Here is a 19,485-nt window from a genome sequence, read left to right as displayed (position 1 = left end):
GTCATCATGCGGTGCTGGGGTATGAGACAGCGTATCACCTCATGACCATGTCTTCATCCTGATCCTACCTGTTGACATCTCTGACCTATTGTGTCCAATAGTGTAATGTTCCTCTGGGGAACATATACAGAGCATATAGAGCTGTCACTCAGGCCTGAGCCCGTCTAAAAATGGCCCTGACTTTGCCTTGGAGCTGGAGACGTACATAAGGATAGAGTTTCACAACAGGCGCCTATGTGATGGATGCTTTTAAAAGACTTATGTTGGCCTGTCAGACACTGGATTAGAAACAATCAGCCTGATTGGTCGAGGTCTCCCTGAGCGGCTACACCCCTTATAACCACATTTATCATCTTGGTTCAAACAAGAAAGTTGGACCAACATTTTATATACATTTATTCACTGGTATTATGCAAGTACAAAAAAAAAAAGGGTACCATCAAACACAAAAACGTTGATTTGACAAAATAGAAAGCAGTTGGAAAGTGGTTGTCATTTAACCTTGGGAAAAACGATCTATTGCATCTAGCAATTACGCACATAACCATTCCCACTTGCATACTGCAACATTCATCTTGAACCTTTATTAATAGTCAAACTCAACAGAGCGCTCGAAGTATGCGTATTGGCAGGTAATGACAGCTTGGGCCGTTTGCTGGTGTACACACTCTTGTTTTAGGGAATGCCCAGTGGGATGGTGAAGGAGAGGTAGTCCCCTACTTCGCCCCATTGAGCGCGGTAGTGCTGATATATGGTAATCCAGGTGGTCAGCACTGCCACCCAGATGGCCAATCCCAGGCCCGACCACTTCACATCTGACAGGAAATGACACGCGTTAGAACACCCAGTGTTAACTCTATCAGATCCTGCTGTCAGAATTCAGTTATTGTTAGCACTACCATAGTAAAACTAAACCTTTACTTATTCAGGCAGAATCAGATGGAAAAGTGTGGTTTTCATTATATAAACATGGGATAGCAGTCATAAACCAATGACGGTAGGAACAAACATTGGCTGAGAATGTTGCAAATGTCCCAGAAAAATTGTCAAGGGCAATAATAAACAAATAGAGATTTAAAATGAAACAAAACAATATGTTAAAACTACAGCTAAAAACTATGGATGTTAGACCTTGCAACTGAAAGGTGCTGTAGGGAAGATTGTAATTTGAGTTTTAAATTTCATAGCCATCGATCAGCTACTAGTGAGTAAAATGCCCTGTGAGAACATATGTTCAGATGGACTATGCCTGCCTCTGTATGAGGCTATTTAGATTTGAAACCGCATCCGGATCATTTCTAACCAAGCCAGGAATTTCTTTTGTGCCAGTCAATCACAGGTGCGTGATATACAACACTGCTACATGGAGGAGAAACAGATAGTTTTTTAGGGTTGTTTAGTTTTAGAATCTCTTCCACTCTCTCTAGAATCACACTTATTAGAGCACCTTCAAGATGCTATACCCATAATAAGCTATAATCCTGTAATGAATTAACATATAGCTTAAGATGTTATCGTTCAAAGAATAATTAGTGTAAACTAAGTGTTTTTGTCCAAATATAATTGATTGGGACCGTTGTCTGTATTACTTTTCATTTCAGGGTAACTTGTCAAGCTTAAAGTTGGGGGTTAACCTGTCCAAGATGTATTGGAAATGTGCTTAAATACTCAAGTACTTATCAAATGCCCACATACTAATCTTAAAGAAACAGACTGGGAAGATACACAACATGCATAATAACTTAGTAACAACAACATACTTGAAGTTCGGTCATTACATGCATAAGCCGATTAGACACTTACATGCTTTGATTTGAAGTTGTTCGGTGTAGGCAGGCTTAATGAAGGCCTCTTGGAAAAACCAAACCACATTTACCAACCAGAGGAAGGGTAGAAAAGCAAACCCCCCTAAAAGAGAAAATTCAAATTGTGTAAAAAGGGCGCACATCACCATTCTTACTTCTTAAAATAAACGAATACAAACAATAAAGGCACTCATCTTGAAGAATGTGGCCTAGATTAGAATAAAGGCTTTCATAGCGTCATGTGATCCAGTCTAGGGGAGCCTACTTCCCATTCCAACAGAGGGAAGGCAGGAATGAAAGCCATTGAACGTTTCAACGTTCAGCATTAGGGGTTTAATAATTACTTACCTAGATAATACTTTCTGCACAGGCCGAGTTTCTCTTCATTGGAGACCCTTTCTAGATTCATTGTAGGCCTATTTGGTGGTCTAGAAAGTCATACACGAAAAAAAGGCGAATGAATGTTAGGGAATTGTTAATTTTGATAACAATCGTTGTAAGGGTAACTTATAAACAGCACACAAATAGCAGTATGTTACTAGACATGAGTTATACAGGCTGTGGTACCTATAGGAAAATGATCACAACAATCATTGGGATCACCAAGATAGACAACAATGGCATTCGCCCAACCCGTGCACACACTCACCCTGGTGCCGATGATCGAGAAACGTCTTTTAAATGTATTGTGTATACTCCTGTTTACAGATTTAAGCTGGAAGGGTACGAACGGAGGATATCAATTCATTAGACTGCGTTTTTACCAGCAGAAGACTTCCTCGTATTCAGGACTAAATCAACGACTCGACACGGAAGTGATCGCCTCGGTTCTACGGCAAGCGAGCGGAAATAGATGATTGGCAGTTTGGCCATTATTTTGGAAGTAAAGCTCCAACAGTGTATAACATATACAATATATATATATATATAACATCATACTGTATATATATAATATAGGATTAAGGGTCATTGTTCGATGCAACCAAATAAGACAACAACAACAAAAACACACAATAACAAACAATTGCATCTATACAAATAACCATGGACAATATAATTAATAGAGTATATATCCAATAGAGGGTATTGGAATTACAGCTCTAAATTAAATGCTCATTTTGTGCATAACATTAAAATGAATCCAAAATACTGGGATGTGAAGGGCTTTAATTTATTTATTAAAAGGTTGTTACCATCAATAGTCTCAATTTCTGTACTGGTACACCATGGTGGCATTAGGTAAAAGGTGACTTTTAGACGCTAGGATTGGCGACAATTATTTTGGCGTTTAAGAAAGTGCTTTATCCACAATTTAGAAGCGCTTTAAACACTTTTATTGTGAAGAACACACACTTTGCTGCTAGATGCAGCACATCTATGTTTTCCCCTCTGGCGTTTCCTTTAAACACACGCTACTACATACAATTGATCAAAGTCACGCATCAAAACTCAATCAACACAATAATTAATCATAACTCGATTCGAGGTCATTCATTTTTTGTTTACACTGAAAAGAAAACTCACTCTCCCTTGAAGCACTGCGCCTCCTCGAATGTTGCCAGATTGGGCACGATTTATGTCTCACTGGCTGGAGAGTACCACCTCAGCCAGTGATGCCAGATTGGGCGGGAAATCTGTGCCAATCTGGCAACACCTGCCCCCCCGCCCATCTCCCGCCTTCCCTCCTGCGTCTCCTCGGACTGCTACGCTATCCGTGTTGTTGTTGAAGCAATGATGGCGGCAGCGGGATGCGGACCAGCAACCGCGGCTGCCGTGGGAGGACAGGGTGGTGGTACTGCTGCTGCGGCTCGGGGTCGTTTCCCCGGCCGGCCTCGCTATTCTCGCAGCCGTCTGCACTCCGACAAGCGATGGCAACTCGGGCGATCGGGACCAGAAGCGGACGACGTGACCCACGGAGGCCCGAGGCCCGCCAACCCGCCGCCGTGCCTCGCGTTAAACGAAGACCCGTCTCACTGGCGCCTGCTGGGGATAGAGGCGGACCACAAGCGCCTCGGTCAGGCCGGGTGGGACAGCTCGAGTGGGAGTGAAGAGGTGAGGTCCCAAACCCACTCAGGAGTCAGTACCTTTACTTAATTCTTTCCACATTGTGTGTCTGTGTGTGAGTGTGTAGTGTGTGCCGTCCCCTGACATCGTGACTACCGGGCAGAAACGTCAACATCATCCCGCTAACGTCCGGCGGAGCTCCGGGCTGGTCGGGCGGCTGACGCTCCCTACTGAGCCTGAAGCCCCGCCAGAGAACCCGATCCGCCGTGCCTCTCACGGTGGATGTGCGTGTCTTCCGTTGTGTATTTATACGTGTTATAAGCAGCGTTTCGCTTCAGTTGTGGGCCGACAGGCGATCGCACCACAACACATGCTTGGCTCAAGGGGACGGGGCATTAAGTTCGCTTAGCGTTAATGTTTCAACAGTTTCAGTTTTTTTTCCTGCAAACTTAGACCCGTGTTTAAAAAAAAGTATTTTTTTTTTAATTAAGCAATGCACAAAGAGCGATAGTTTGTACACACAGGTGGGACTTCTAATATAATACGTAATCTGTTCGCACAGGCCCGTTACCGTATCACCAGCTAAAGGAGTTAGCCGCTAACGTTAGCCAACACAAAGAGGTGGACAGCCGATGCAGAAGCTAACGCTGGTTGTTTCCCCTCTGGGACCCCATGTCCAGCTGTGAGATATGCTGTCCAGAACTTACTAAGGATAACATACATGTGCCCGTATCAGACTTTGCAAGGTGACATACAAAGATGCATTGTAGTGTAGTCCACCATGCTATGTACCAGAGCTAGCGTTACTGTGTGTAGCCAGCGTTAGCTCGCCTGGCTGGAGTAGGGAACACTTTAAATGGGCTCGGTGGAGGGGGAAGGGCTGTAGTTAGTTGCTAGTTTGTATGCGTTTTAATCCACTGAGCTACATATAACTATACCTTATTACAGGTACAGCCTCGTACCTATATGCTATATGCTCGTTAGTACCACATATACATGGGCTGTAACGTTGTGTGCTTCCAGGCCGCTTCTGCACATATGACACCACTGCTGATTTGGAGGGAACACTATAAATTGGTTGTAATGATAACTTTTCGGGGGAATAATGACATTTCGAAGTCCTTTTCGTAATGCATTGGAAACGAATCTGATGTGATCCAGCCATTCATTCGGTTCATGTGTTGCAATGTGAGGTAGAAGGACATAAGGCTATATCCCGCAGTTGCATCTAGATCTAGATCTGCTTGTATTTATATGCCTTTAGCTTATATAAAGGGGGGGGCGAGAATGTGTGTGTGTGAATGCAAATGTGCATGTTTAATGAAAACAATGATTTGCTCTGAAATGTAAATATGTATGTAATTGAATTAAAATATAACTAAACACCCTTTAAGAAAAAGCATTGAGAAACAGGCTAACTCTTCCAAATGAATTAGTAAAAAAGTTTTTGGTTTTTGTAATGCATTGGAAACGAATCTGATGTGATCCAGCCATTCATTCGGTTCATGTGTTGCAGTGCGAGGTAGAAGGACACTGCTACCCCCAGTTGCATCTAGATTGGTCATATTTTAGTTAATTGTAACACGTGTAATACTGATAAGATCTGTATTTGTATTTTGATCCCCATTAATTACTTGGTTGTTGCACATTTTCAGCCATAGGTGTTTATCCTACATGGCCCTATGAGGATTAGCATCATACAGTGTGGATATAGGGTTGTTTTGCGTGTTAATCGCTTTGTGTTGTTTCTAGGGTGATGACTTCAGAGGGTTTGAAGCTGAAAGAAAGGGGTATAAAGGACCCCTGCGGTCACGAAAGAACCCCACTAAAGGTACGCAACATGTTGAAATGAACAATTACACAAGTGTTTGAACATGCAGACAGCAAAATACATATCTCACATTCGGAAATCCTCCAACACGGCCTTCAGATCGTTGGAGTTAATACACTAGTCTCATACGTTGGTATTGTGTTCTGTTGTCTAGGTGATCCTGTCAGCACCAAATCTAAGAGGCAGAAAGAGAAGCCTCCGCCTGACGAGGGGGAAGGTGGGACGGGGCTTTCCGTTCAAGACCCTGAGAACGATGTAAACCCTGCACTGGAGGCCTACACCTTGTTTCCTGACACGGAGCCAGCCAAGGACGGCAGGAAGGGATGTCCGAAAGGAAAAAATGCTACGGAGAGACAATCCACCAAAAATGGAGCCTCCATAACTTCCCCCCGGATTACCATCAAGCTGGTGGCCAAGAAGAAGGTGAAAAGTGAAAAGGGGGCTCATAAGAAGACGATGAGGAAGTTGAAGATTAAAGGATTTCAGGATCAGGAGCAAGCTAAGGAGATTCAAGGTGACCAGATCTCTAGTGCTCACGTCAAATTAAAAACGGAGCCCCCCAACGATAGACACGACACCGGGGGGGAAGACGCCGAACCGACCAGGCGACGAGGGAGGTCTGCAGCGAAGACGGCGTCCCCCGGTGTCGAGGCGAGTGCCAAAGCGGAGGTGGACGACCAAATAGTAGAGGAGGGAAAGCCAGACGACCAACCCGACCGGGCGTCTGAGAGCGGAAAAGCCGAACCTGAATCGAATTCGGATAAATTCGCGCCGAAATCACAGAAGACCCCGGGGAAAATCACAGATGGGGATAAACCGTTCCGTAAGAGGAGTAGAGCTAGGAACGCAGCCCCTAAAACGGCCGTAGATTGTGCGGTTGAACCAGAAGATCAGAGTACAAACAAAGTTAGCATGGCTGAATCAACATTAAGGGTTTCCAGGACAGAGCAGACCAAACCGTTAGGTGGGAGGGAAGGCCGGAGGCAGAGCAAGAGGCTAAACAAGGACATCACAAGACCAGACGTCGATGATAAATTATCTGTGTTTCCCGATAAGGGAAATGAAACTGGTGATGATGTGGAGTCAGATAAGGAGGAAATGAGAATACCAGGATTTAAATTGTTCCGAATTAGGAATCCCAAATTGGACATCCCGGCGAAGAGGGCTCGAAAGAAAAAGAGGAGCAAGTTTGTCTGGACCATCACACTGGTGAAAGGCGAAAGCCAAGCACAGGACACTGACACTTCCATTCCATTGGCGGAGGAGAAAATGGGGCCTGATGTGAAGTCTTCCACTCTTTCTGAGACCAGTGTCATTAAATGTTTAGGCGGTTCAGAGAAAAATGCAGACAAAGCAAATTCGGATCTACAGAAGATCGACAGAGCGGATACATACAGTGAGAACCGTTCCCTGCTGAACAGTGCCGTACCGTCAGAGGACAAGTCCTCCTTACAGGTGGAAGTTGAAGTGGAGCAAACATCCCATTCCAGTTCCCAAGACGGCCCCAAAGCAGACTGTGGGAAAGTTCCACCTCTTCAGATCAAGAAGGTCTCGTCGCCAGGTAAACACAAAAGCTCCAAGCCCTCCTTTTTAATTCAGCAAGCCAGCCCTTTCATCGAGGAGAAGGACGAGGACGTTAAAGAGTCCGTGGAGGTCAAGGAGGAGGAGAAGCAAGGGTGTGAGGAAGCCCCGGAGAAGCCCCCGGAGTTGCCCACAAGCAGGCTGAGGAGAAGACCACCCAACCCCACCTTCACCCTGCCAACCAAAAAGTGTAGCGCCCCCAAGCCATCGCTGACTCCGAAGCGACGGCTGAGAACGAGTAGAGATGATGACAGTACGCCTCAAGTTCTTGCGGAGAACTCCACTGCAGCTCCGACTGAAGGTGACACATCTTCTAACGTACCCCAAGAAGTCCCCTGTCCCCAGGCCGTGTCTGAGGAGACCCCGCCACTCCTCTCAGAAGCTGTGGTTCCAGAGGCGGTCGTCGCGGAGGCCGTGGTTCCCGAAGCAGTCGTCCCTGAAGTGCCGGTCGTTCCTGAAGTTCCGGTCGTTCCTGAAGCTCCGGTCACTGAAGCCCCAGTCTCGAAGAAAGCTTCCGAGGATCCTGATCCAGATCCTCCTCATCCCGTTCTGATGGAGGGCCCAGCGCAGGCTGAGATGAACGAGGCCAAGCCGCCGCTGAGCGAGGTCAAGTCTTTGCAGCCCAAAGCGAGGAGACGGAAAACCAAGCTCTCGTCGAGGAAGAGGAAGAAGTCCGCGTCGTCGGAGGTCGTCTCCACCAAGGAGCCGACGACGTTGGAGGCCGCTGGTGCGCAAGAGGTGGAAAGTAATAGCGCTTTGTCTCAGGTAAAAGAAGCCGCCGCTGTTGTTTCTCAGGAGTGTGAACAGACGGAGGTGCAGGAGGACGACACTGTGTCTGAGGAGGCTGAGGTGAGAGATCTCCCCGTGGTGAAAGAGGAACCTGAAATCCACGCCATCGATAACATCGAGTCGGTCGCCGTGCCAACCGAGCCGTCATCCATTGGTCTTCAGAAATCATGTCTACCGAAGAAACCGAGCAAACCTGGGAAAAAGAGACGGCGAAGTTTGATCGGACAGCGTCCGAAGCAAAAGCAGAGGTCCAGGAAACAAATGGATTCTGATGACCTCTTCCCTGAGATCCCACTGAGTGAGAACCTCGACCTGTTTGAGGATTTCCCCGACCTCACTGCGTTGTCCACGACGCAGTCCTCTCGATCGAAATTAATTGGGGTGCATAAAAAGTTCAAAAGAAGGCAAAAAGGTCTGAAGATGCTTGGCTCCAAAAAGCCCAAATCCCAATCCAAGAAAATATCAAAAATTGTAGAAATGGTGTTTGACAAGGAAGACCTGAAGCAGGAAGAAACCGACACGTTGGTAGACGATAGCCAGTTGGACGTGCTCGACGCTCAGCCCGGAAAAGCAAAGTTCCTCAAGAACATCAAACACTTCATCATGCCGGTGGTCAGCGCTCGCTCCTCCCGCGTCATCAAGACCCCACAGCGGTTCATGGACGACGCCGGCATGTCTGTGTTACCACGAAGGAACTCTCCAAAGAAAGGGCTACATCTGGGTCTGCCACCGCCGCCGCCACGGCCGGTGAAGAAACTGGAGGAGGAGGAGGAAGAGGCGGAGGCGGCGGCGGCGGCGGCGGCGAGGGAGCTCTCCCCATGCCTGCCTCTGGAGGAAGACCTCCTGGGAGACGCTCACTTCGATGTGGACCTGTTCTCCATCCAGGGCCTGGACGAAGTCGACGCGGACGTCGGCGGGAAGGTCCTCTTTGAGAAGAGGACTGCAAAGTCTGGGAAGAGGAGGTCGCTACTGAGGAACCCCAGCTTCAAGTGGCACGTGCCGGGCGAGTCCGGGGAGGAGGTGTACACGCTCTCCAAACCGGCCGAGGGCAAGTTCGAGAATACGTTTTCGCCCAGCGCGTTTGAATTGCCTCCCTCGCCGTCGAGCAACAGCCAGACGGTCCCGAAGAAGAAGCGACCGTCGAAGTTCAACAAGCAGGCGGTCCACCTCAAGATCTACAAACGGCTGAAGAAGCTGCACCCGGGACTGCCTCGGAGCAAAAGCAAAGCGGTGACGGAGAGCTTCAGGAGCAGACCGCCCCCGCCGCCCGTCGACCTGGCGGAGGGGCTGGACGACGAGGTGAAGAGCATCAGCCTCCGACAGAGGACCACCAACACGGAGAAGGGCAAGGCCAAGCTGAAGATCGAGGACCTCGACAGCCCCGGCGTGGTCAGGAAGGTGTCTGTGTGCGTCCGGACAGGCTCCAAACTTCTCGCGCTCAGCGACAGCGGGCCCCTGCGCTTCACCGGGAAAGAGGAGCCCGCGGGTAAGAACCTGCCTGTGATGCTTCACGTTTTCATGTTTTTAATATCTAAAGTGATGTGTCACACGTTCCATGTTATAACAGTGCAACAGTCAATGAAAGTGGTGTTTGTCCCTCCATTTAACAGAGCTGTCTGCCAATGAGTTTGGCGTCACGGACGGACTCGACCATCCTGAGTCCGAGGAGAAAGGAGCGTCACAGAAGATGCGGCTCACCGGTGCAAACAAGCGTATGTTCAACCTCCTGAAGAAGGCCAAGGTCCAGCTCATTAAAATCGACCAGCAGAAGCAGCTCAAATCATCAGGGGTAAGACCATGTGATATTCAAGGTTTATTGGGCAGTGTAACATGCTTTAGTTTCTCCCTCTCGAAGCCATGATCTATCAATTTACGCACTTATTGTGTGTTTTGTGTAGTTATACTACTTAGTTGTGTAGCATCTTATCCTAGCTATCTTGTTGTATACGGGGAATGGGTTAACCTAGGGGCGTTAGTGCTTGGCACTTGGTTCTATGAACATCCTTACTGTACCGACAGTGATATATTGTTTAACTTTTTTATGACAAATGTACTAATTGTAAGTCGCTTTGGATAAAAGCGTCAGCTGAATGTAAATGTAAATCTCCCCACCCTTTCTTTAGCTGCTGTCAGGCCCGTCCGGCGCAACGGCCAGAGACGTCACCTCCAAGAGACGGCGGAGGAATCGAAAGGATCCGCCCGTGGACCAGGTCCCTGTCAAAACGGAACCGCCCCAAGGACAGGTAAGAACCCTGATCCCCGATGCCCAGGGAGTGAGGAGAGGCAAAGTGTATACAAATGAAGCTTTTCTCTGCAGCGTCGCAACATCCCCCACCCCCCATCATAATGCAGGACACTGCTTGAGGAAGCCGTATTCACTGTCCACCGTGTCTCCCCCCCCCCCCCCCTCCCTAGCTCCAGATCGTGTCTCCGCTGTGCCAGGAGTTCCGCCGGGCGGGCGGGCCACGCATCAAGCACGTGTGCCGGGCGGCGGCGGTGGTCCTGGGGCAGCCCCGGGCCCTGGTGCCCGACGACATCCCCCGGCTCAGCGCCCTGCCGCTGCACGAACGCACGGGGATCTCGCCGTCAGACATCGCTAAAGGTACAGCGACAGTGGCGTTGTGTTTCGGCTGTGTGGCTGGGATGATAATAATAATAATAATAATAATAGTTTAGATTTATATAGCGCCTTTTATCATCCCCAAGGTCGCTTAGAAAAAATATCGGGGGGCCAGGGAGTGGGGGGGGGGGGGGGGGGATTAGGGGTCAGAAGACTCTGTGAAAAGGAATGTGTTGGGTAGGCTGAGTGTGGGAGCATGGCAGAGAATGCCCTGTCCCCAAAGGTCCGCAGTCTGATGCGGGGGATGGCCAGCAGGTCCGTCCCTCGGCAGGAAGGCGTAACACCGAGGTCCGGACTCACTGAGGTCATTAAAGATCCCAGGGCACTTATCGCAAAGGGTAGGGGCTTCCCCGGTGTCCTGGCCCAACCAGGCTTATTCCGTCTGGCCCCCTAATCATCCTCCTGTGTAATTGATCATTTATAATTGTCATTAATTCCCTCACTCTCCACCACAAGCTGGTGTGTGTGGTGAGCGTTCTGGCGCGGATTGGCTGCCGTGCATCACTGAAGTGGGTGCTACACACTGGTGGTGGTTAGTGAGGTCCCCCCTTCACTGTAAAGCGTCTTTGAGTGTCTAGAAAAGCTCTATATAAATTCAACCCATTATTATTATTATTATTATGGGACTGATGCTAGACGGGCCGCCAACGTGCATCGTGGGTTCAAACTCTGACATCCTGGGGTGTTCTCTCGCCAGATGTCGGGTCTCCGTCGGAGTCGGACAGCCCGGCGCTGTCGGACCAGAAGGTCACCAAGGTGCGGAAACCGTCCAGCTTCCTGAAGAGGAAAGGCCTGGGGCCGTTTGGCTACCGCTCCAAGAGGTGCGGCATCTGTAAGGGCTGCAACCACGAGGACGACTGCGGCAAGTGCATCAACTGTATGGACAAGCCCAAGTTCGGCGGGCCCAACACCAAACGCCAGTGCTGTGTGTAAGTCTACGGGTTTAAGCCTTTTTAGATGATGATTAAACCACAATAATCTCAACGCTAAAAATAGTCCAACTCCAAAGATTTCCAGTCGTTATGATCCGTGGCTCACGTGAACGTTGAGCCGGGTTCTAATCCTCGTTGTTTCCACCCCAAGGTACAAGAGATGCGATCAGATCGAGGAGCGCAAGGCTCGGCGCCTGAGCGGGAAAATCGTTCCGAAAGGTGACTTCCTCTCCTGACGCATCCTGTACCCGACAACCCAGCTGCCATGACGAACATCCCATCGCTGCCGCCACCGCTCTCCCTAAAGCCCTCTCTCTCTCTCTCTCTCTCTCCCCCCTCCCCCCCCCCCCCCCCCCCCCCCCCTCCCAGGTCCCTCTAAACGCAGGCGCGCGTCGCTGAGTGCCGGTCACTCCAGTAACGAGGAGGGGGACGAGGGCTCCCCGGGGGGTCTCCCTGCCGACGGTCAAAGCCTGTCCGTTAGGAAGCAGCCCAAGCGTGTGGTCAAGCCCCGCATCTACTTCGACCTGCTGGACTACGACTCGGACCTGGACATCAAGGCGGCGCCCAGCTCCACGTCGCCGGCCCGCAGGCGGGGCCACGGGCCGCGCTTCAACCAAGGTAGCTGATTGGCCGCGTTCTGATCAAGCCGGTTAAGGAGCCGCGCAAACCAAGGTTTCGTCAAGGTCGTTTTTAAGTCACATGGCCCGGCATTTTAATCGAGCTGGTAATTAAGCATTATGTTCAAGGTAGTTAATAAGTCACAACCCAACGCTTTTAATCAAGGTAGTTAATGCAACGTTTGAATCAAGGTAGTTAATAAAAAATTTGAATCAAGGTTATTAATAAATGTTTTAATCAAGGTAGTTAATTAAACGCTTTAATCAAGCTAGTTTAAAAAGTCACATCACCAGTGGGCAGTGTGTCCCTATTAAACAGTTTTTCTTGAGGACCAATGTATCAAACAATCATTAATCCAAAACTGTTAATCATTAAATAATCCCATAGAAAAACAATATAAAAATCCTATATATGAAACGCTGCAGGCCGGTGCAGTGATGGCAGTATTATGAGCATGTTATGTATGAGGTGGAGTACTCCCAGGTGGTGTAAGGGTCCTTCATCCACCAGACATGCTATTCTGGGGTCATGTCTTGCTCATGTTAAAGGCGGTGCGCTCCAGGGTGGTGTTAAAGGGTCCTCCATCCAGCAGTCGTGCTCTCCTAGGGGCCCCGGTCTCATCCCCCGTTTCCCCCTCCAGATTTCGTGTCTCTGGACGGCTTCCTGGGGGACATCTCGGACGAGGAGGTCCGTCACCGCCGGTCCAGCTCGCACCGCGTCACTCCGTGCCGCCGCAAGGCCGACAAGGTGAGGCTTCACCCCCCCCCCCCCCTCTCTCCGTTGCCATGACGCCGTGGAATGCTGTGTGTGAATAATGTCCCAATGTGTCTTTGCACAGTGCCTCTTTAGATAAGAGGCCTAAAGGCAGTTCTGGATCATTTTTGGTTTGCAAATATCTGATAGGAGTCGATACGTTGAGCAAAACAGGAGTGTGATTTAGTCGTGTCTGATTGGCTGCCCGCAGGCGCCCCTCGAGGAGACCCCGCCCAGTGTCCTGGCCGCCCTGGCCCACGGCTTTGAGCAGCGGGACCAAGAGCCCTCGGAACCGACCCATAAGATTCGGGTGGACTTCAAGGTAGGAGAGCCGCCTACAATATTTGCATCCAATGTAAATGTATCCAATGTAAAACTATTCAAATCTAGCCTTCAAAATGCTCTATGTAAATCATTGCTGACACTGATGTAAATTTGACAAATGCTTGGCAGAGTTTTTGAACGCTGCCGTTTCGTTACCACAACATATTTAGTGAACACTAGAGGTCATTGGCGTGTTTTAAAACAACGTAGATCCTCAAGCCCTAACATACGTTTGACCACTAGAGGGCAGTGTCGACTTTTCACCCTCTGCATGCTTGAATCTGAGCCCCGCAGCTGATTTCAATTAAGATATTTTGTATTCATCCAAGACAGTAAATGTGTGTTTCACAGAGTGAACCGAGAGTGATTCACAGGAAATGGCATTAACAGTGCCAGGGCATAGGGTTTGATTCCCACTCTGGCAAAGCATCTGTTGTGTCAGCATCAGCATCTCTGCCTCTGTTGCTGCAGCGTGGGGCAGCTGTTTGTGATGGTTATCAATGAGAGTGAAGCGTTCCCCTCTCTCTCAGTGCCCTGAATGCCCCGAGTTGAAGAAAAACTAGAATCATCAGTCATTTGGGTTTTTCTCAATCATCCAATCACATGAATCAAATGACAACACTTGTAAACCACCTGATGGAGAAACAAGTGCCCTCCGCCTGTTAATTTCTTTATGCAGATATTTAGAATATGAAAAATGTTGAAATACATGTTGGCGGTTAGGTTAAGAACAATGATTCTGTCATTGCCTGGTAACGATAGAACCAAAAACTTGGGAAGCTGTCTTTTTCTGTAGCCAGCCTTTAACCACAAACGACTCGGTCTGATGTAAAGAACAGCGTATGAGCAGCGTTGCAGCGGCGCGGTGAGGGGATCGGCCCAGAAGGACCGTTCCCTCACCCTCTGTATGTGTTTCGTGGTCCTCTGCAGGAGGACTGCGCCCTGGAGAACGTGTGGTCGATGGGTGGCCTCAGCATCCTGACCTCCGGCCCACCCCTGCCGCCCTGCGTCTGCCTGCTCTGCGCCAGCAAAGGACAACACGAGGTAAACGCCCCGCCGGAGAGCCACGTCGTCTGTTGAAGGTCGCCCGTGGCGCGGCATGCCAAACCAAACAGAGGCCTTCGATAACACGCCAGTTCTGGCATGCGTTCTCCCCTCCCCACCCCCCCCATACACTGGACAATGTGCAATTACGTAATATTCATTTTCTTACATCTACCTCGGGCTCTTTTTTTAGATGCAATGTCAACGATGTGCAATATTGCTCACTTTTTGTTGACTTATTTGATTGACTTTTACGGTTTGTCCATTTTGTTTCATGTAAATTTGTCCATTTGTTGTCTGTTGACTGAATTGGCGAGCAACTGGATGCCAGAATTTCCCCAAGGGGATGAATGTAGCATCGATCCACCTTAACGGCCGCCCTATGCTCTGTGGACAGATGCTCTACTGCCAGGTGTGCTGCGAGCCCTTCCACGGGTTCTGTCTCGACCCGGCCGAGCGGCCGTCGGAGGAGAACAAGGAGAACTGGTGCTGTCGACGGTGCAAGTTCTGTCATGTGTGCGGCAAGAAGAACAAACAGTCAAAGGTGCTTTCACACACACGCACTACAGAACATGATCTATCATCATGTTCACTACATAACATGATCTATCATCATGTTCTGTAGCTGCCACCCCGATTCAGGGTTTAAAGCTCTCTTTGTCAAAGGATTGTGATTGATACTCTACCTGTCCCAGCCTCTGCAGTGTCTTAAAGGGGTGATTTATTGCCAGCAGATTTGAGTGTGCGTAGCCATTATAGACCATTTGACAATTCCCTGTTCCTTAGTGACATCACAAGTGGGTGTGTCCACCTAGATGTATGCTAGATAGATCAGTCTACCAGCCTACCCAGAGGACTCTTAGCAAATGATGCTGATCTATCATCATAGGCTTTGTCAAAGGCTTGCTAATCAAACACTGGTTACCCCCTTTCCTAGGCTCTGTTGGAGTGTGATCGCTGCCAGAACTGCTACCATGACTCCTGCCTGGGCTCCAACTATCCGAAGCACAACAAGAAGAGGAAGGCGTGGGTGAGTTCAGGACTAGAAGCCCTTTTGCTAGAAGCAGCTGTGTTGGATCAAGGTATAAAGACTCGGTTCCAGCAATGGACTGACGGTATTATGGGTCACATCCAAGGGAGCATTCAAGGACGTGTACTGCAGTCCAAATGTATTTAAGGTCTGGTTGAATGTCGTAAAATCTCAGTGGCACCAGCATATTTGCTTACCAACATTTTAACTCCATGGCTACAGCCCAGAGTCTAGGGAATTAAAACTCGCAGGACCAATCCAAAACGCATGCCAAAGGACCACCTACTGTCTGCAGCATTGTTGTTGGAGAATCCCAACGAGCGTATGAGTTGGTGCAGAAAGGATGTTTCACGCAGCGCCTCACATTCGCCTCCCGCTCCGCTGTGCAGGTGTGCATGACGTGCATCCGGTGTAAAAGCTGTGGGGTCACGCCAGGGAAGAGCTGGGACACAGACTGGAATCATGACAAAGGCCTATGCCCAGACTGCTCCAAGCTCTACGACCAGGGTAAGTGACCTATTACCAGGGTAAGAGTCAGGGCTGTGTTATGACCAGGGTTAGAGTCCAGACTGTGTTATGCCCAGGGTAGTTACCCTGGGTAATAAATAATAATTAAAAAAATTGCAACAACTTTTTAAACAGCAGAGGGCGATATATACTTTTGATTGCATGTGGGTTGTTCAGAAGAGAAGCATGGCAAGTCTTTCATTACAGAGGATGCAACTACCAGCAGTCAGATGTGTAGAAGCATTTTGGTGGTGTTTGCAAAAGTTTGGGGTGCTGCACTAGCATCCAGGAGATCTCACCCTAGTGTGTGTGTGTGTGTGTGTGTGTGTGTGTGTGTGTGTGTGTGTGTGTGTGTGTGTGTGTGTGTGTGTGTGTGTGTGTGTGTGTGTGTGTGTGTGTGTGTGTGTGGTGTGATGGCTGGTTTAACCCATGCACACTGATTACTCAACGTGCAAGAGATGTGCAGCCTCAGCAAGCCCCAGAGTCCAATCAGACCTGGCCAGATGAGGCTGCTTAAACCAGCCGTCCTCCACACACACTCGCATTGAATGTTCTTCATTTTAAGGACACTTTCTTTGGACTATTTGCCTCCCCACATCCCTCTTACTCACTTATTGTGTGTTCACCTAACAATAGTTAGTGCTTGGCATTTGGTTCTCTGAACATCCTTACCATACCGACAGCGATATATTGTTTCTCTTACTTCTGACAAGTGTACTTATTGCAAGTCGCTTTGCATAAAAGCGTCTGCTAGACGGTGAGGTACTGCCCTGCTCTTTCTGCACCCAGACCCGGCGCTAACACAAAACAACTGTTTCCCTCTCCAGGTAACTACTGCCCCATCTGCTTCAAGTGCTACGAGGACAACGACTACGACAGCCAGATGATGCAATGCGGCACATGCAACCACTGGGTGCACGCTAAGTGCGAGGATCTCACGGGTAAGGCATCTGGGTTCCTGGGAATTCTGCTGAGCCACCGATGACTCGTATCGTGCGTGCGTGTGTCCAAAGCCTAGGGTGTACCGAAACCAGACACGAAACGGACCCGAGGGCGGAGTTATTACACAAGTGTCGCGGCCCGGCTCTTGGCCATAACAAATATGGAGACACACCAAGGTTTAGATCGAAAAGCAAACATAATTTATCTGCCACCCTCTGATTGGGGTTGATTGGGCAGCTCCACCCACCCGGAACCACCTGAGAGGAGGACCTGGCGAGGAGCAGAGGACCTGGCCCAGGTTACCTATAAACAGTCAGAGGGCCGTCACACAAGGCATATCGATAAGCTCGGACGCAACGGCTGTGACAATATTGGGACATAAATTGAGGAAATATTTTTAGGTGAGGTAAAGGTTGTTATAGTTTTTACGACTCGCATTAGGTTGCGATGGATGCTATTCCAGAGTCTCTCGGAATTAAAACAAATTGAAAAGGAGAAAAGTCCTCCCTGTCCGTGCCTGTATTTGAGGTCGCATTCTTCTCTCACAAAGGAGAGAAAATGATTCTTTCAGGCTAGATCAACCGTGCAAAACATATATCAGGTTTCTATCCAAACAATGTAGGCTGAAAGTGGTGCCGTGCCAGCGTGTTCCTATTACCTTTAATAACAGGGATGCGGGCGTTTAGTTTACCTCGTCGTGTTTTCCAGTAAATTCTGAATTGGAGGACCTGTTTAAATGTGTTTTTAATTGAAATAATGCAGAGGAATCTCTTTCATTTGCACTCTTTGTGTCAGTTTGCGGAGAGCTGTAAGCAGGTGTCGCATCAGATGAGCCAATAGTAGACGCGTAGTAGACAGAGAACTGGTGACTCCAGTTCCATAGATTTCAATGGCGGTTGATGGATAAAGGCTTTGGGCAGTGCTGGAGGGGATATAGGGTGGCTGTGCGTGCGGTGGTGCTATTGTTAGCGCGCTCATTGGAAAAACGGCCAACCGACGGCCCTGTTAAAACACACCCCTGTTGAATGGGTAGCCTTCTGCAGATGGTCATGAAACTAAGAAGGCGGTTTGTACATTGTGGAAAGTCTCAATGAAATCGCAACGCTCTTCTATGGGCAACTAACGCTATTCAAGACTTGGCCAAGAAAGGATGCACTATTCTGTGTAACTGTATTTTCATTTATTGAATTGAATACAACTAAAAATGTTATATATTTTTATGTAAGGTGTTTCTAAATTTGTTCTTTCTTCTAAAATAACCAATAAAAGTACAATCAAAGTTCCGGATAGATGAGCGGTATCGATGAGAAGTGGTAACGTCATCTTAACGTTAAGACCGTAATGATATCCATCCCCATGACCGTTAATGCATTCCACCATGTTTTCCTCATGTCTCTGTTCCCAGAGTATCGGTTGATTTAAACAAGTCAAAACTTGTGTTGGTATTAACTGAAACCTCTGTAGTTCAATGCAGAGGTTTGAGTAATCAATGAGTTAATGACTTATGAGTAATTAAGGGTTGGTGTGCCAGTCAGGTAGGGCCTTGAATGGTCTAATGCGTAATAGACGGTTTGTAAATGGACTGTATTTATTTTAGGGGTGGGAAAAATAATCGATTCTTCGACGCATCGCGATTCCTGCTAGAACGATTCTGTCTCGATGCAGATTAATAATCGTAATTAAAAAAACAACAACTTTCTTTTTTTTTTTTTGCCTGCTGCAACATTCTGTTCGCCAGAATTTTTGTAATTTTAAATTATTGAATTTATCTTCAGTGTGTATTGGCCAATCTGATTCATCTTCTCACGATTGAGATTCAGCCTATGCATAGCATGCGCGCAAACTCACAGCAAGACACAAGAACTCCTTCTAATTCAAGAGCAGCTTTTCCTTTTAATGACACAGAAAAGAAAGATTAGAAATAAAATAAAACTGAAACCTATTTTTTTGCATGCTTCCATATTGTGTTATAATGCAAGCTGCATTGATTATTGCATTGTTCATAGAAAGTCATATATGTCGACACTAAGAAGAAATGTATTCCTCTTCGGGCGGAAGAAGAGCACTGGGCTGAGCTACCCAGTCTACACTCGAGCAATATTGTATAGCGCTTTTAACGTTCACCCATTCATGCACACATTCACACACCGACGGCGGTGTCAGCCATGCAAGGCGACAGCCAGCTCGTCGGGAGCAGTCAGGGCGAGGCGTCTTGATCAGGGACACTTCGACGTCTCAAACTAGCATCTTTTACGGTTGCCAGCCGACCCGCTCTACCTCCCGAGCCGCATACCGCCAGCATTGGTGTGAAGCTCAGATTCGGGGCTGGAATGGGCTGAATGCGTAACAGAGGGGTTGGTGTGAAGCCCCGATCAGGGGACCTTGGGTTTTGACGCTGGCGCTCCTCTTCACAGACGACCTCTACGAGATCCTGTCCAGCCTCCCCGAGAGCGTGGTGTACTCCTGCCGGCCCTGCAGCCTCACGCAGCCCAGCGCGTGGCGGGAGCTGCTCTACATAGAGCTACGGGCCGGCGTGGAGAAGGTCCTGGCCTGCCTGCTCTCCTCCACGCTCACGCAGCACCTGGTCACCTGCTCCCAGGTAGGCCCGATGATCCGCCTCGCCTGCACAGATCCACGTTAACATTCAGGGCGTTTACCAGACGCTTTTATCCAAGTACATTTGTTAGAAGAGGGAGAAATAACCA

At 48.5% G+C, this 19,485-nt stretch overlaps 2 protein-coding genes across 3 annotated transcripts in view; one reads left to right on the top strand and one right to left on the bottom strand.

Moving 5' to 3' along the window:
- Nucleotides 1-356: 356 nt before the first annotated feature.
- On the bottom strand, nucleotides 357-2,640 carry psenen (presenilin enhancer, gamma-secretase subunit). Its single transcript, XM_056601965.1, has 4 exons — nucleotides 2,455-2,640; nucleotides 2,154-2,233; nucleotides 1,804-1,908; nucleotides 357-815 (listed from the first exon to the last, which is right to left on the bottom strand). Exons 2-4 carry the CDS (start codon nucleotides 2,212-2,214, stop codon nucleotides 676-678), a joined length of 306 nt encoding a protein of 101 aa, XP_056457940.1. The 5' UTR covers nucleotides 2,215-2,233; nucleotides 2,455-2,640; the 3' UTR covers nucleotides 357-675.
- Nucleotides 2,641-3,481: 841 nt separating this feature from the next.
- The window catches only part of kmt2bb (lysine (K)-specific methyltransferase 2Bb), a 47,018-nt gene continuing 31,014 nt past the window's right edge, over nucleotides 3,482-19,485 (top strand). Inside the window, exons 1-17 of one of the 2 annotated variants that reach the window (XM_056601916.1) lie at nucleotides 3,482-3,857; nucleotides 5,562-5,640; nucleotides 5,795-9,496; nucleotides 9,621-9,799; nucleotides 10,134-10,253; nucleotides 10,426-10,612; nucleotides 11,328-11,559; nucleotides 11,714-11,781; nucleotides 11,932-12,180; nucleotides 12,821-12,927; nucleotides 13,145-13,255; nucleotides 14,188-14,301; nucleotides 14,699-14,845; nucleotides 15,239-15,331; nucleotides 15,721-15,838; nucleotides 16,666-16,779; nucleotides 19,195-19,379. In XM_056601916.1, the coding sequence (XP_056457891.1) occupies nucleotides 3,537-3,857; nucleotides 5,562-5,640; nucleotides 5,795-9,496; nucleotides 9,621-9,799; nucleotides 10,134-10,253; nucleotides 10,426-10,612; nucleotides 11,328-11,559; nucleotides 11,714-11,781; nucleotides 11,932-12,180; nucleotides 12,821-12,927; nucleotides 13,145-13,255; nucleotides 14,188-14,301; nucleotides 14,699-14,845; nucleotides 15,239-15,331; nucleotides 15,721-15,838; nucleotides 16,666-16,779; nucleotides 19,195-19,379 (6,126 nt within the window). In that variant the 5' untranslated portion in view covers nucleotides 3,482-3,536. Of the gene's footprint in view, nucleotides 3,882-5,561; nucleotides 5,641-5,794; nucleotides 9,497-9,620; nucleotides 9,800-10,133; nucleotides 10,254-10,425; nucleotides 10,613-11,327; nucleotides 11,560-11,713; nucleotides 11,782-11,931; nucleotides 12,181-12,820; nucleotides 12,928-13,144; nucleotides 13,256-14,187; nucleotides 14,302-14,698; nucleotides 14,846-15,238; nucleotides 15,332-15,720; nucleotides 15,839-16,665; nucleotides 16,780-19,194; nucleotides 19,380-19,485 lie in introns of both variants that reach the window. The other variant, XM_056601915.1, reaches the window with a different exon arrangement.

This window comes from Gadus chalcogrammus, chromosome 11, assembly GCF_026213295.1.
Source record: "Gadus chalcogrammus isolate NIFS_2021 chromosome 11, NIFS_Gcha_1.0, whole genome shotgun sequence".
In the NCBI taxonomy this organism is placed as follows: domain Eukaryota; kingdom Metazoa; phylum Chordata; class Actinopteri; order Gadiformes; family Gadidae; genus Gadus; species Gadus chalcogrammus.
Note: the sequence above shows the minus strand (reverse complement) of the source record. Positions and strands in the feature narration are given on the sequence as shown.

What these genes read in the sequence shown, in the direction of transcription:
- psenen (XM_056601965.1), bottom strand. Translation starts at nt 2,214, where the DNA reads ATGAATCTAGAAAGGGTCTCCAATGAAGAGAAACTCGGCCTGTGCAGA. An exon ending in GTGCAGAAAGTATTATCTAG is followed by an intron (nt 1,909 to 2,153) that starts GTAAGTAATTAT and finishes TTTCTCTTTTAG; the next exon opens with GGGGGTTTGCTTTTCTACCC. An exon ending in ACAACTTCAAATCAAAGCAT is followed by an intron (nt 816 to 1,803) that starts GTAAGTGTCTAA and finishes ATTTCCTGTCAG; the next exon opens with ATGTGAAGTGGTCGGGCCTG.